Source organism: Piliocolobus tephrosceles, chromosome 11 (assembly GCF_002776525.5).
Source record: "Piliocolobus tephrosceles isolate RC106 chromosome 11, ASM277652v3, whole genome shotgun sequence".
NCBI classification, from domain to species: Eukaryota; Metazoa; Chordata; class Mammalia; order Primates; family Cercopithecidae; genus Piliocolobus; species Piliocolobus tephrosceles.
Window position 1 is genome coordinate 10308690 of NC_045444.1, and position 12729 is coordinate 10321418.

Consider the following 12729-nt stretch of genomic DNA (forward strand, 5'->3'; position numbering starts at 1 on the left):
TATGTTATGTTATGTTATGTTATGTTATGTTATGTTATGTTATGTTAGATGGAGTCTCGCTCTGTCGCCAGGCTGGAGTGCAGTGGTGTGATCTCAGCTCACTGCAACTTCTGCCTCCCAGGTTCTAGCGATTCTCCTGCCTCAGCCTCCCAAGTAGCTGGGACTACAGGCGCACATGACGATGCCCGGCTAAGTTTTGTATTTTTGGTAGAGATAGGGTTTCACCATGTTGGCCAGGATGGTCTTGATCTCTTGATCTTGTGATCTGCCTGCCTTGGCCTCCCAAAGTGCTGGGATTACAGGCATGAGCCACCGCACCCAGCAGTACTACATTTATTTTAGAAAAATTAGTACTAATAAGTACTAATATAGTCTTCAACTTTATTAGATCCAGTTCTCTGAAGTGATTGTCCACACACCAACATTTCGTGAGAGTTCTCTTTGCTCTGTATCTTTTCCTGTTCTTGGATCTTGACAAACTTTCACTTTTTTTGTCTAGCAGGTATGAAATTTCATTGAGGTCTTAGCTCATGGTTCCTAGATTACAGTTGAGGGTGTACACATTTCTTATGTTTATTGCCCATTTGGGTTTCCTCTGTATATTTCTTATTCATATTCTTTTTTTTTTTTTAATTCACTGGGTGAGGTGGTGGGTGCCTGTAATTCCAGCTGCTCGGGGGGCTGAGGCACAAAAATCGCTTGAACTTAGGAGGCGGAGGTTGCAATGAGCCGAGATTGCTCCATTGCACTCCAGCCTGGTCAACAGAGAGAGACTTCATCTCAAAAAAATATATATATATACATATACACACGCACACACACATATATATATATAGCTTCTTTCTCTTATTTTTATGTATTCATTCTTGACACTAGTCCTTTATTGGGTTTGTAGGTTACAAATGTCTTTATTCTGTGGCTTGTCTTTTAGTCACTCATTTTTCCACTCAATCTTTTTATCTTTTTTGTTTGTTTTTCTGAAATAGGGTCTTGCTCTGTTGTTCAGGCTGGAGTGCAGTGGCATGATCATGGCTCACTGCAGCCTCGAACCCCTTGGGCTCAGGTGATCCTCCTGCCTCAGCCTCCTGAGTGGCTGGGACAGCAGCCACCATGCCTGGCTAATTTTTATGTTTTTCTGCAGAGATGAGTGTCTCATAATATTGCCCAGGCTGGTCTTGAACTCCTGGGCTCAAGTGATCCTCCTGTCTTGTCCTTCCGAAGTGCTAGGATTACAGATGTGAGCCACTGCACCCAATCTTTTTATCTTTGAAAATGGTCTTGTCTCATGTGATTCTTCTTCAAATAATTCGAAGTCTTATTGTTATTATTGCAGATTTTACTAGCTGGTGACTAATGTGCATACATCCTGTTGTGTTATTTTTTTGTAGTGGGTCAACAACCTGGAGGTTGATAGCAGATATAATTCGTGGCCTTCTAGTTTACAAGAGTTGCTTCGACCCACCTTTCCTGGTGTTATTCGGCAGATCAGGAAAAACTTACATAATATGGTAAGTAGCTCTTACTGTCTGCCTGTGAATTCTGTTTCTCCCTTGGCCTAGTCCCTCTTTTTTTGTCATGTAGAATGGTCACTTCTCGCCTTTACTAGCTGCTTCCTCCCCCACCCTCCACCAAATACTCTCCCTGTTCACACTAGGAGGGCTTTGTAGTGTCGTGGCCACTTGTGGGGCTGTGGGACGTAACAGGAGCATTACAGCCCCCCTCAGAGTGTGGGGAAATGCTCATTTTTAACATGAAGGTTTAGACTATTGTTTTAGTCTTTTAATTTGTTTTTAATTTTAAAACATTTTTTAGTTTTTAATTTTTATTTTTTCTAATCAGCTTTTCCAGATTGAATAAGTTTTCATACTCTTCACACCATTCAGTGATGTGTTTGTCTTTAAGACTTTATATTTTTTAGAGCAGTTTTAGGTTCATAGCAATATTGTTTTATTAGTTTAAGACAGCTCTTTTTTTACGTACGAAGGTGCATATTGCTGCTGTTTTTCTTTAATATCGTAATCCCTAAAATTCAGCAGTTCCATTTATTCTCTTAAATAAGGCTGTTGGCCAACTCCTACTTGTTATTCCTTCTTGCGCAGCTTTAGAGAGAGAGAAAGAGGGTTCTTAATTGGCCCACTTTTTCCCTCTCATTTCTTTCCCTTCCCTCACATAGCTGGGAAAGAGAGAGTGGTAGGGTTAGTGCCAAGGTTGGCCTCCTCAGAACTTGCCCTCTCTACCTTTCTTCTTCTCTCTTTTCCCCAGAAAGAGTCTCGCTCTGTTGCCCAGGCTGGAGTGCAGTGGTAGGATCTCGGCTCACTGCAACCTCCGCCCCACCGGGTTCAAGCGATTCTCCTGCCTCACCTCCCAAGTAGTAGGAACTACAGGCACATGCCACCCTACCTGGCTGATTTTTGTATTTTTAGTAGAGACGGGGTTTCAGTACATTGGCGGGGCTGGTTTCAAACTCCTGAACTCAGGTGATCCATCTGCCTTGGCCTCCCAAAGCGCTGGCATTACAGGTGTAAGCCACCACACCTGGCCACTTTTCTCTCTCTTGAAACCACTTCTTTCCTTTCTAGTCAGAATTTAAATCTCGTTCTGTTTTAACATATGTCTGAACTTTATTAAGTGAGAGAATGTCTAAGTTGCTTAGCACATAATACATGTTTATGTGCTTACCTGACAGCTGTGACTGTGGTCTAAGAATTAGGTTCTAAGTGAATTCTTAATTCAGAGATCCTCAGAAATGAAAATACAAAAAGGCAGGCTCCATTTTTTAAGGTGAGAGAGTTGCTAAACTTGGTTTTTGTTTGGGGTAGTAGAAGAACCGGCATCCACACTCTACAGTACAGTTCCCTGGTTATCAGCCTAAGTCCATGAGAAAATCACCTAGCCCTTCAGTACCACGTTTTTTGAACTTAGAAGGAGGTAGCTGCTGTTTGTAGAATTCATCTTTTATGTGGTTCAACCGTAGCTCGGAAAAGGTTGACTTCATGTACAGTGATTCATAACGTTTTTCTCAGCCCGCAGATACTCGAATAAAAGTCATTTCATTGTTCTTTTCCCTTTCTTCAACAGGTTTTCATAGTTGATCCTGCACACGAGACCACAGCAGAGTTGATTAACGTAGCTGAGATGTTCCTCAGCAATCATATCCCACTAAGGTAACACTGGTATTGGTTTGATGATATATCTAATTTAGCTGAGGTTTTATTTGTCATTTTTAAATGCAAGTCTGGTGCTACTGAGTTGTAGGATAATTAATAGTGCACATCACTAATGGCAATTTTATCTTCTGGTCAGTATGAAGCCAGTGTCTTTTGGGACTGAGAATTTGCTTCTCAATGAATAGAAGCTTACCACCATTGAATTATCAATAAATAGCCCATGTAAAAGTAGTTTCTGGCTGCAGCTTGCTTCCCAATGGAAGGGAATTTTCTTAGGTGAGTGTCCACATCACAAAACCTATTTCCGCTTTCAGCAGAGGTACAGAGCATTGCCAATAACTTGTTAGCCTGTCAAGGACTAAACATATACACAACCTTTTGTAGACGCAAACAGTAACAGTTACTTCTCTTGTGTTGCCAAACCTGCCACCTGCCAACAGGGTACTGAATGACTGGATTTCCACTGTCCTTTTAAGAACAGTTTTTTTTATTTTTAAAAGGTTTTACATATGAATGCTAAGGTATTTTCACCTACATTCTGAATAATTCTGGTAATTTTACATGTTGGTGAAATTTTAATTCTTAGAAAATGTGAAAATAAGGAAACAACTCTTTATTCAATAAACATTACTATGTGTTCCATGATTACTACTGGGCTAAATGCTGTAAATATATTTGCTTTATTCTACCTTCTTGGAAAAGATCCTCTGTATACTTTCAAACCCCTCAGGGAGATATGTGATCAACCGCTAGGTTATGTCCTACTGGTTAGTTATAAGTGCGTTAGAATTTCAGAAAAACAAAAAAATCATCGAGATATTTGGGAAGCACAAAGCTTTATGAAGAAGTTGGATTTCAGATAGGCTTTGAGGAAAACATAGGGTTCTGAGAGTTAGAAATGCATATTTTGAGTTTGATGACATTTTTCCTTTTTTTTTTTTTTTTTGAGACGGAGTCCCACTCTGTTGCCCAGGCTGGAGTGCAGTGGCCAGATCTCAGCTCACTACAAGCTCCGTCTCCCGGGTTCATGCCATTCTCCTGCCTCAGCCTCCCGAGCAGCTGGGACCACAGGCGCCTGCCACCTCGCCCAGCTGGTTTTTTGTATTTTTTAGTAGAGATGGGGTTTCACCGTGTTAGCCAGGATGGTCTCGATCTCCTGACCTTGCGATCCGCCCGTCTCGGCCTCCTAAAGTGCTGGGATTACAGGCTTGAGCCACCGCGCCCGGCCTGACATTTTTCATATGAAGCATGAATACATCTGGTTAGATGGAAGAACCTATTACTGGATCATAACCAGAGCTATGTTTTGATTAAAAGAGGAATATAAGAACACAGAAGAAGTTGGGTCGTGGTAGACAGTTGGCACTAATACAATATTTCTTGAATTGAGGGACGAGAAGAGGGCATGTCGTCTGCAGATTGCAAAGGCAGATGAGAAGAAGACACTTGAACTCCTAGGCACCTGAGAGATTGTGAATAGCTGGAGAGAGCCGGGCGTACAGGCTTCTCTTTCCTTCTTTGTAGGAGCTCATGTGGTCCTGCAAGTTGACTACTACATATTGATACATTATTATTAACTAAACTCTGTAGTTTACATTAAGATTTGTTATTTGTGTTGATGACACAAATGTATAATGTCAAGTATTCATATTACAATACAGTTAGTTTCACTATCCTAAAAATCTCCTGTGCTTCAGTTGTTTCTCTCTTCCTCCCTTCCCCTCAATCTTTGGCAACTACTGGTCTTTTTACTGTCGTCATAGTTTTGTGTTTTCCAGAACGTTCTAGGTTGCAATCATACGGCATGTAGCCTATTCAGATTGGTGTCTTTCACTGAGCAGTGTGCATTTAAGCTTCTTCCTCTGTGTCTTCTTGTGGCTTGATAGCTCATTTCTTTTTATCACTGGATAATAGTCATTATATGGATGTCCCCCATTTATTTATCCATTCACTTAATTGAAAGATACCTTGGTTGTCTACAAGTTTTGGCAGTTACAAATAAACCTGCTGTAAACATCTGGGTGCAGGTGTTTGTGTGGAGATGTCTTCAGCTTCTTTGGGTAAATACCGAGGAGCGTGGTTGCTGCATCGTGTTAAGAGTATGCTTAGTTTTGTAAGAAACTGACGAACTGTGTTCCAAAGTAGCGGCACCATTTTGCATTTCTACCCGCAGTGATTGAGAGATCCTGTTGCTCCACAGCCTTGCAAGCATTTGGTTTTGCCAGTATTTAGGATTTTGGTCATTCTGATAGGTGTGTGGTGGTATGTCATTGTAGTTTAATTTGCCGTTCCCTAATGACATATGATGTTCAGGATCTACTTATATTTATCATCTGTCTGTATATGTTGTTTGGTGAAGTGTCTGTTCAGATCTTTTGTCCTTTTTTTCCCCCCTGCCCTTTTTTCCATTTTTAAAACTTTGGTTGTTTTCTTATTGTTGAGTTTGAAGAGTTCTTTGTAGGTCGGGTACAATGGCTCATGCCTATAATCCCAGGACTTTGGGAGGCCAAAGTGGGAGGATCGCTTGAGGCCACAATTTGAGATCACCGTGGGCAACATGGGAAGACCATCTCTACAAAGAGTTAAGAAAGAGTAGCCATGTGTGGTGGCACACACCTGTAGTCCCAGCTACTTGGGAGGCTGAAGTGGAGGATTGTTTGAGCCCAGTGGTTTGAGGCTGCAGTGAGCCAATCGTGCCACTGCACTCTGGCCTTGGCAACAGAGCAAGAACCTGTTGAAAAACCAACAAGAAGAGTTGCATATTTTGTTTACCTGTCCTTTATCAGATGGTGGTTCTGCAAAGATTTTCTGCCACTCTATGGTTTGTCCTTTCATTCTGTTAATAATATCTTTCACAGGGCAGATATTTTTAATTTTAGTGAAGTCCACATTAACCAAATGTTGTCTTTCATGGATTGTGCTTTTGGATCTAAGATCATTGCCAAGCTCGATACCACCTAAATTTTCTTCTCTGCTGTCGTCTAGGAATTTTAGTTTTTGTGTTTTACATTTAGACCTGTGATCCACTTTGAATTTTTGTGACAGATACAAAGTCTGTGTCTAGACTGATTAATTTGCATGTGCATGTCCAGTTGTTCAGCACCATTTATTGCAAAGATGATTCTTTGTCCATTGAACTGCCTTTGCCCCAGTATGGTCAGTGCAATGTCTTTTTTGCCAGCCCATCTATAGATATATAATGGTATGTCTGTGGTTAATTCCTTTATTTTAAAATTTAAAATCTGGTAAACTTTAACCTTGGTTATTGCTTTTTGTCATGGGACAGTTGTAAACCTTTTTCAGCTTTTCTTTTACCAATAATTCTCGTACTGCATGTGCTAAAGTCACAATCCCCCCCCCTTTATGTTTGCTTTGAAAGTGTGAAAATTTTTATTTCTTCTAATTTTTGTTTAAAAGCAGAAAAAAAATTCCTTAAAACTATAGCAACACTCTTCATGTCAGTGAAAGCAATCTTTTCATGACGTGGAAATGGCTTGCTTTAACAGTAGAAAGGCCTAAGCCACATTTGAAAGCCTGCTTTTTTATTAATACTTTGTAAGTGGCTGGGTGGTGGCTCCTGCCTGTAATCCCAGCACTTTGGGAGGCCGAGGCTGATGGATCACCTGAGGTCAGGAGTTCGACACCAGCCTGGCCAACATGGTGAAACCCTGTCTCTACTAAAAATACAAAAAATTAGCCAGGAGTAGTGGCCTGTAATCCCAGCTACTTGGGAAGCTGAGGCAGGAGAATCGCTTGAACCTGGGAGATGGAGGTTGCAGTGAGCTGAGATTGCACCATTGCACTCCAGCCTGGGCAACAAGAGTGAAACTCTGTCTAAAAAAAAAAAGAAACTTTGTAAGTCGTGTATGTATACCTTTGCCAATCATGTTAGAGTAGAGTGGGCTGTGAACTGTGCTTTTCTCTCAAAGGGTTTCCTCTGTTAGCTATAATGTATGAGAAGGGTACAAGGATGTCATTCTTTTTAACCGTTTGCATTATTTGACATATTTCTTTTTCTTCTTTTCCCTTCTCCAGAATTGGTTTTATCTTTGTGGTTAATGACTCTGAAGATATTGATGGGATGCAAGATGCTGGAGTGGCTGTTCTTAGAGCATATAATTATGTTGCCCGAGAGGCGGATGATTATCATGCCTTCCAGACTCTGACACAAGTACGTTTTTGTTCAGAATGGCAAACAATTTTTTCAGATCCAACTTACTCTTAATAGCAATGTGTGGCCATTGTAGGCAAGATAGCTGCGGTACCTAGAGCTCAGGGGTGGATCCTGAATTTAAAAGTCGTGTCTGCTGCATTGTGTAGAGATGGATCTGAGGAAGGGCAAAGCAAAGTGGCAGGGATGCCAGTTGATGAGCTGTTGCAGTGATCTCCATGAGAAGTAATGGGGAAGGTAGTTAGCAGCAGGGCTGTGGAGAATGAAATAGGTTCAAAAGAAGTCACTCAGAATAGTAAGTATTTTATACTTTGTTATTTTATTCATTTTGTGCTTAAGGTTTGCTTTTGTTTGTTTGTTTTAATATATCTTCCACAACGGCTACCTTAAAATTTTATTTATTTATGTACTTTTTGAGACCAGGTCTTGTTATGTTGCTCAGGCCAGTCTCAAACTCCTGGACTTAAGGGATCCTCCCATGTCAGTCTCAAATACGTGGGATTATGGCTGGCTTTGCACCACCATGCCCAGAGAATAAGTATTTTAACTCTGCTTTTTAAAGTTTTTATTTATTTATTCATTCATTTATTTTTTATTGTTATAAGTACACGTGTTTGATTGAGGGGGCCGCAGAAGACAGAGAGATGGTACTGTACGCAGCTGGTATAGGCTTGGAGGCCAATTGCCACACAGAGACAGACACAGAAACAGTCCAGCACTCAGCAGGGAAGGCTGGGCATTATTCTGGGGCCTGTAACACTTGGTTGGCAAGTGACAGTCAGCAGGGGATCTGGCCTAGGGCTTAAGGGGCCCAGGCACCCTGGAGGCTCCCAGATCTGAGGTCCCGGGTGGCATCCGCTGTGGCGCCTGGGCTCAGCTCACATTATTCAGGGACTTGCAGACAAATGGGGGCGGTACGAAGGCAGCACCGTACACATCTGAGCAGCCGCACCTGCTCCACCTGCTGCCGTGTCACTTGTTGCTTGGGCTTCTGGAAGTTGGTGCTCAGGTTTTTGCTGCAGAGCATGAAGCCAGTCTGGCTGCTGGGATAGGTGGGGACAGTGCAGTAGGCGTGTGCCACCATGGGGAAGAGTGACTGGCAGAACCACCGTGTCTCCTTGATGAGGTCCATGTGCAGCCACTGGTCCTCGCCCTGGCAGCAGAGAATGCTGTCCTCGTCGAGGGCCATCTTCATGAGTGGTAATAGGATTCCTTGAAGAAGCTTTCAGTGGATCCCAGGAGTCAGTGATCATATTGAAGGCATCCTGGTTCTGTTTCATGAAATCAAAATTGTCATCCATCTGCAGGGTCAGCTTAGCGCTAGAGTAGCCAGTGGCCATACCCGGTAGGAATTTCTTAAGAGACCTGAATGCCATCCTCTTCAGTGTGTCATTGGACCACAGACTCCACAGAGGGGTGCTTCACCACCTTGTGCAGGATGCTGTCTCTGTCCCCGATGATCAGCACCTTTTGTGGGATGGGGTGGTCGCAGAGTGGCAGGTTGATTCTCATCTAGTAGAGAACTTACCCCTGTCCATGCAGGGGATGATGCCATCCAACACCAGCACACTGCTGTAGGTCTTACTGTGGAAAACAAGGATATCCTGGACACGTGAGTGCTGGCAGTGGAGCAGCTGCTCCATCTGTAGGAACAAGGCTTCCTTGAGCCTCAGGCTGCAGGTCTCATGGAACCAGCCCGCCTAAATGGCAGCGTGACCCCTGAAGCCGGGCTCCATGTCTTTTGGGTTCTGCGGCGTGAGACTGCAGGCTGTGCAGAGCCACGGCACAACAGGACCAGCTACACCCACCACCCGCTGTTTATTTTATTCTATTAAAAAAGTTGTAGTAGAGACAGGATCTCACTGTTGGCCAGGCTGGAGTATGGCAGCGCAGTCAGGGCTCACTCCCGGCCCTAGGTGATCCTGCCTCCTCAGCTTCCTGGAATAGCTGAGACTATGGGCACGCATCACCATACCCAGCTAATTTTGTTGTTGTCGTTTTTAATTTTTGCTAGGGATGATGTCTCACTGTGTTTCCCAGGCTGGCCTCGAATTTCTGAACTTAAGCAATCTTACTGCCTTGGCCTCCCAAAGTGATGGGATTTTTGGTGTGAGCCACTGGTGCTTGGCTGCTGTTTTTTTATTTCAGAAGTGAAGTAATACTGCTCACTGTAAAAACAATTCAGGCCGGGCGCAGTGGCTCACACCTGTAATCCCAGCACTTTGGGAGGCCGAGGGAGGCAGATCACCTGAGGTCAGGAGTTTGAGACCAGCCTGGCCAACGTGGTGACACCCTGTCTCTACTAAAAATACAAAAATTGGCCATGCTTGGTGGCTCATGCCTGTAATTGCAGCACTTTGGAAGGCTGAGGTGGGTGGATCACTTGAGGTCAGGAGTTCAAGACCAGCCTGGCCAACATGGGGAAACCTCATCTCTACTAAAAATACAAAAATTGGGCCGGGCGTGGTGGCTCACGCCTGTAATCCCGGCACTTTGGGAGGCCAAGGCGGGCGCATCACGAGATCAGGAGATCAAGAGATCAGACCATCCTGGCTTTAACACGGTGAAACCCTGTCTCTGCTAAAAATAAAAAAAATTAAATGGGCGTGGTGGCGGGTGACTGTAGTCCCAGCTCTGGGGAGACTGAGGTAGGAGAATGGCATGAACCCAGGAGGCAGAGATTACAGTGAGCCGAGATAGCGCCACTGCATTCCAGCCTGGGCAACGGAGTGAGACTCCATCTCAAACAACAAAACAAAACAAAACAAAAATTAGCTAGATATGGTGGCGGGCACCTGTAATCCCAGCTACTTGGGAGGCTGAGGCTGGAGAGTCTCTTGAACCCGGGAGGCGGAGGTTGCAGTGAGCCAAGATCGTGCCATTGTACTCCAGCCTGGGTGATGAGTGAAACTCCGTCTCAAAAAAAAAAAAAAAGGCCGGGCGCGGTGGCTCAAGCCTGTAATCCCAGCACTTTGGGAGGCCGAAACAGGCGGATCACGAGGTCAGGAGATCGAGACCATCCTGGCTAACACGGTGAAACCCCGTCTCTACTAAAAAATACAAAAAACTGGCTGGGCGAGGTGGCGGGCGCCTGTAGTCCCAGCTACTCGGGAGGCTGAGGCAGGAGAATGGCGGGAACCCAGGAGGCAGAGCTTGCAGTGAGCTGAGATCCGGCCACAGCACTCCAGCCTGGGCGACAGAGCCAGACTCCATCTCAAAAAAAAAAAAAAAATTCAAATAAATAATATTCATGTCAATTTCGATTTCTCCGTCTCTCCCCTTTCCCTTTCCTCATCCCTCCTAAACATCATGGACATAGTTTTTATTTCAATAACTACTTATAAGTGTTCAGATTTCTCTCTCTTTTTTTTTTTTGAGACAATCTCTCTCCATCATCTAGGCTGGAGTGCAGTTGTGTGATCTTGGCCCACAGCAACCTCTGCCTCCTGGGTTTAAGGGATTCGCCTGCCGTAGCCTCCTGAGTAGCTGGAATTACAGGCGTGCACTACCACAGCAGGCTAATTTTTGTATTTTTAGTAGGGTTTCAACATGTTGGCCAAGCTGTTCTCGAACTCCTGACCTCAAGTGATTGACCCTCCTCACCCTCCCAAAGTGCTGGCATTACAGGTGTGAGCCACCATGCCTGCCTGGCCTACTTAGATTTTTCTTAACGTATTTTTTTGTTTGAGAATTAACATGACTGAGCTGATTCCAGCCGGGCGAGGTGGCTCACGCCTATAATCCCAGCACTTTGGGAGGCTGAGGAGGGCGGATCACAAGGTCAGGAGTTCAAGACCAGCCTGGTCAGTATGGTGAAACCCCGTCTCTACTAAAAAATACAAAAATTAGTCGGTCGTGTTGGCATGTGCCTGTAGTCCCAGCTACTCAGGAGGCTGAGGCAGGAGAATCGCTTGAACCTGGGAGGTGGAGGTTGTAGTGTGCTGAGATTGCGCCACTGCACTCCAACCTGGGTGACAGAGTGAGACTCCATCTCAAAAAAAAAAGAATATTTAATTTCCAACCTAGAAAGCCACCTTAATAAGGTATATGGAAAAGGAAGAATTGCTAACATGTCCCAATTTGACCTTTCAAGAAAAATAATCGGCCAGGCACAGTGACTCACGCCTGTAATCCCAGTTTGGGAGGTTGAGGTGGGCAGATCACCTGAGGTCAGGAGTTCAAGACCAGCCTGGCCAACATAGTGAAACCTGTCTCTACTAAAAATACAAAAAATTAGCTGGGCGTGGTGGCAGGCATCTGTAATCCCAGCTACTCTGGAGGCTGAGACAGGAGAATCACACAAATCCAGAAGGCGGAGGTGCAGTGAGCCGAGACTGTGCCATTGCACTCCAACCTGGGTGACAGAGCAAAATTTCGTCTCAAAAAAAAAAAAGAAAAGTTATCATATTTTCCTCTAAATTCAGAAAAATGTGGAATAAACACTTTGAAATTTGAACTTAAAAGTGTAGTTAACCAACTGTTTTCTTCCTTCAGATCTATAACAAGGTGAGGACTGGAGAAAAAGTGGAAGTTGAACATGTGGTCAGTGTCCTGGAGAAGAAATATCCATATGTAAAAGTGAATAGCATTTTGGGGATTGATTCTGCTTATGATCAGAATCGTAAGGTAAAAAATTTCTTTGTATTTCTTATTTGATTGCAACACTGTATTGTCCTTAACCCCCCGTTTGGGGGCTTTAGTTAATAATGGTGATGGTGGTTAAAGTGTTTCAGTACTTAGCATTTAAAAGTTTAGAAAACAGATCACTTTTTCAGTGTTTGAAAAAGTTATTTCAGTCTTGTGAAGATATGACTGATTTTTAACTTGCTTATTAACTATTAAATTGGAAAACAATTTTTTTTTCATAATGAATGGTAGTACTTCCATGAAGTTTGCTCTGGATAACATCTACTGAATGTATAGAGCCAGGATATGATGTACAGCTTAATATATATCATACTGGCTTTATTTTGTTATTTAGGCTAAGGATGGAAGTATATTAAGAAATGTAACAGAATGGCAAAGTATTATAGTAATAAGGATATAATAAGAAAGTTTAAAATTTTTTAACTTAAAGATAATTTTTTTTCTTTTGAGACTTTAGACACAGTCAAGGGTCTTTACCTATTGAAAGCACAAATTGTTGAAAATGTATTAATGAAAATAATTAATATACATTTCTGAAACATTCTGAATTTAAACATATCAAAATGCATTTATTTACTAGTGTTTCAATGTTTTTTCTCCTTTTTTTAAGGGAGGATTTTTTTTTTCCCCAAATGAAAAACAGCCTGTGATTCCTGTTTTAAGATCTGAGCTATCATCTGTTTATAAATGATATTCAGCATGAATTGTTTATGAGTCCTGTTTCATCTGATACGGAATCCTTGT

General features: G+C 43.0%; 1 protein-coding gene and 1 pseudogene across 4 annotated transcripts in view; one reads left to right on the forward strand and one right to left on the reverse strand.

The window, feature by feature from the left end:
• Positions 1-12729, forward strand: part of UGGT1 (UDP-glucose glycoprotein glucosyltransferase 1) — a 108188-nt gene that overhangs the window by 39844 nt on the left and 55615 nt on the right. For all 4 annotated transcript variants that reach the window (XR_002734397.3, XM_023225571.2, XM_023225569.3 and 1 more), the window contains exons 14-17: positions 1389-1508; positions 3079-3164; positions 7203-7338; positions 11833-11964. Coding sequence is in view for 3 of the 4 variants with exons in the window: in XM_023225571.2 (XP_023081339.1) it covers positions 1389-1508; positions 3079-3164; positions 7203-7338; positions 11833-11964 (474 nt within the window). In the remaining variant the exon portion in view is untranslated. The remainder of the gene's footprint in view (positions 1-1388; positions 1509-3078; positions 3165-7202; positions 7339-11832; positions 11965-12729) is intronic.
• Positions 8212-9074, reverse strand: LOC111551576 (annotated as a pseudogene).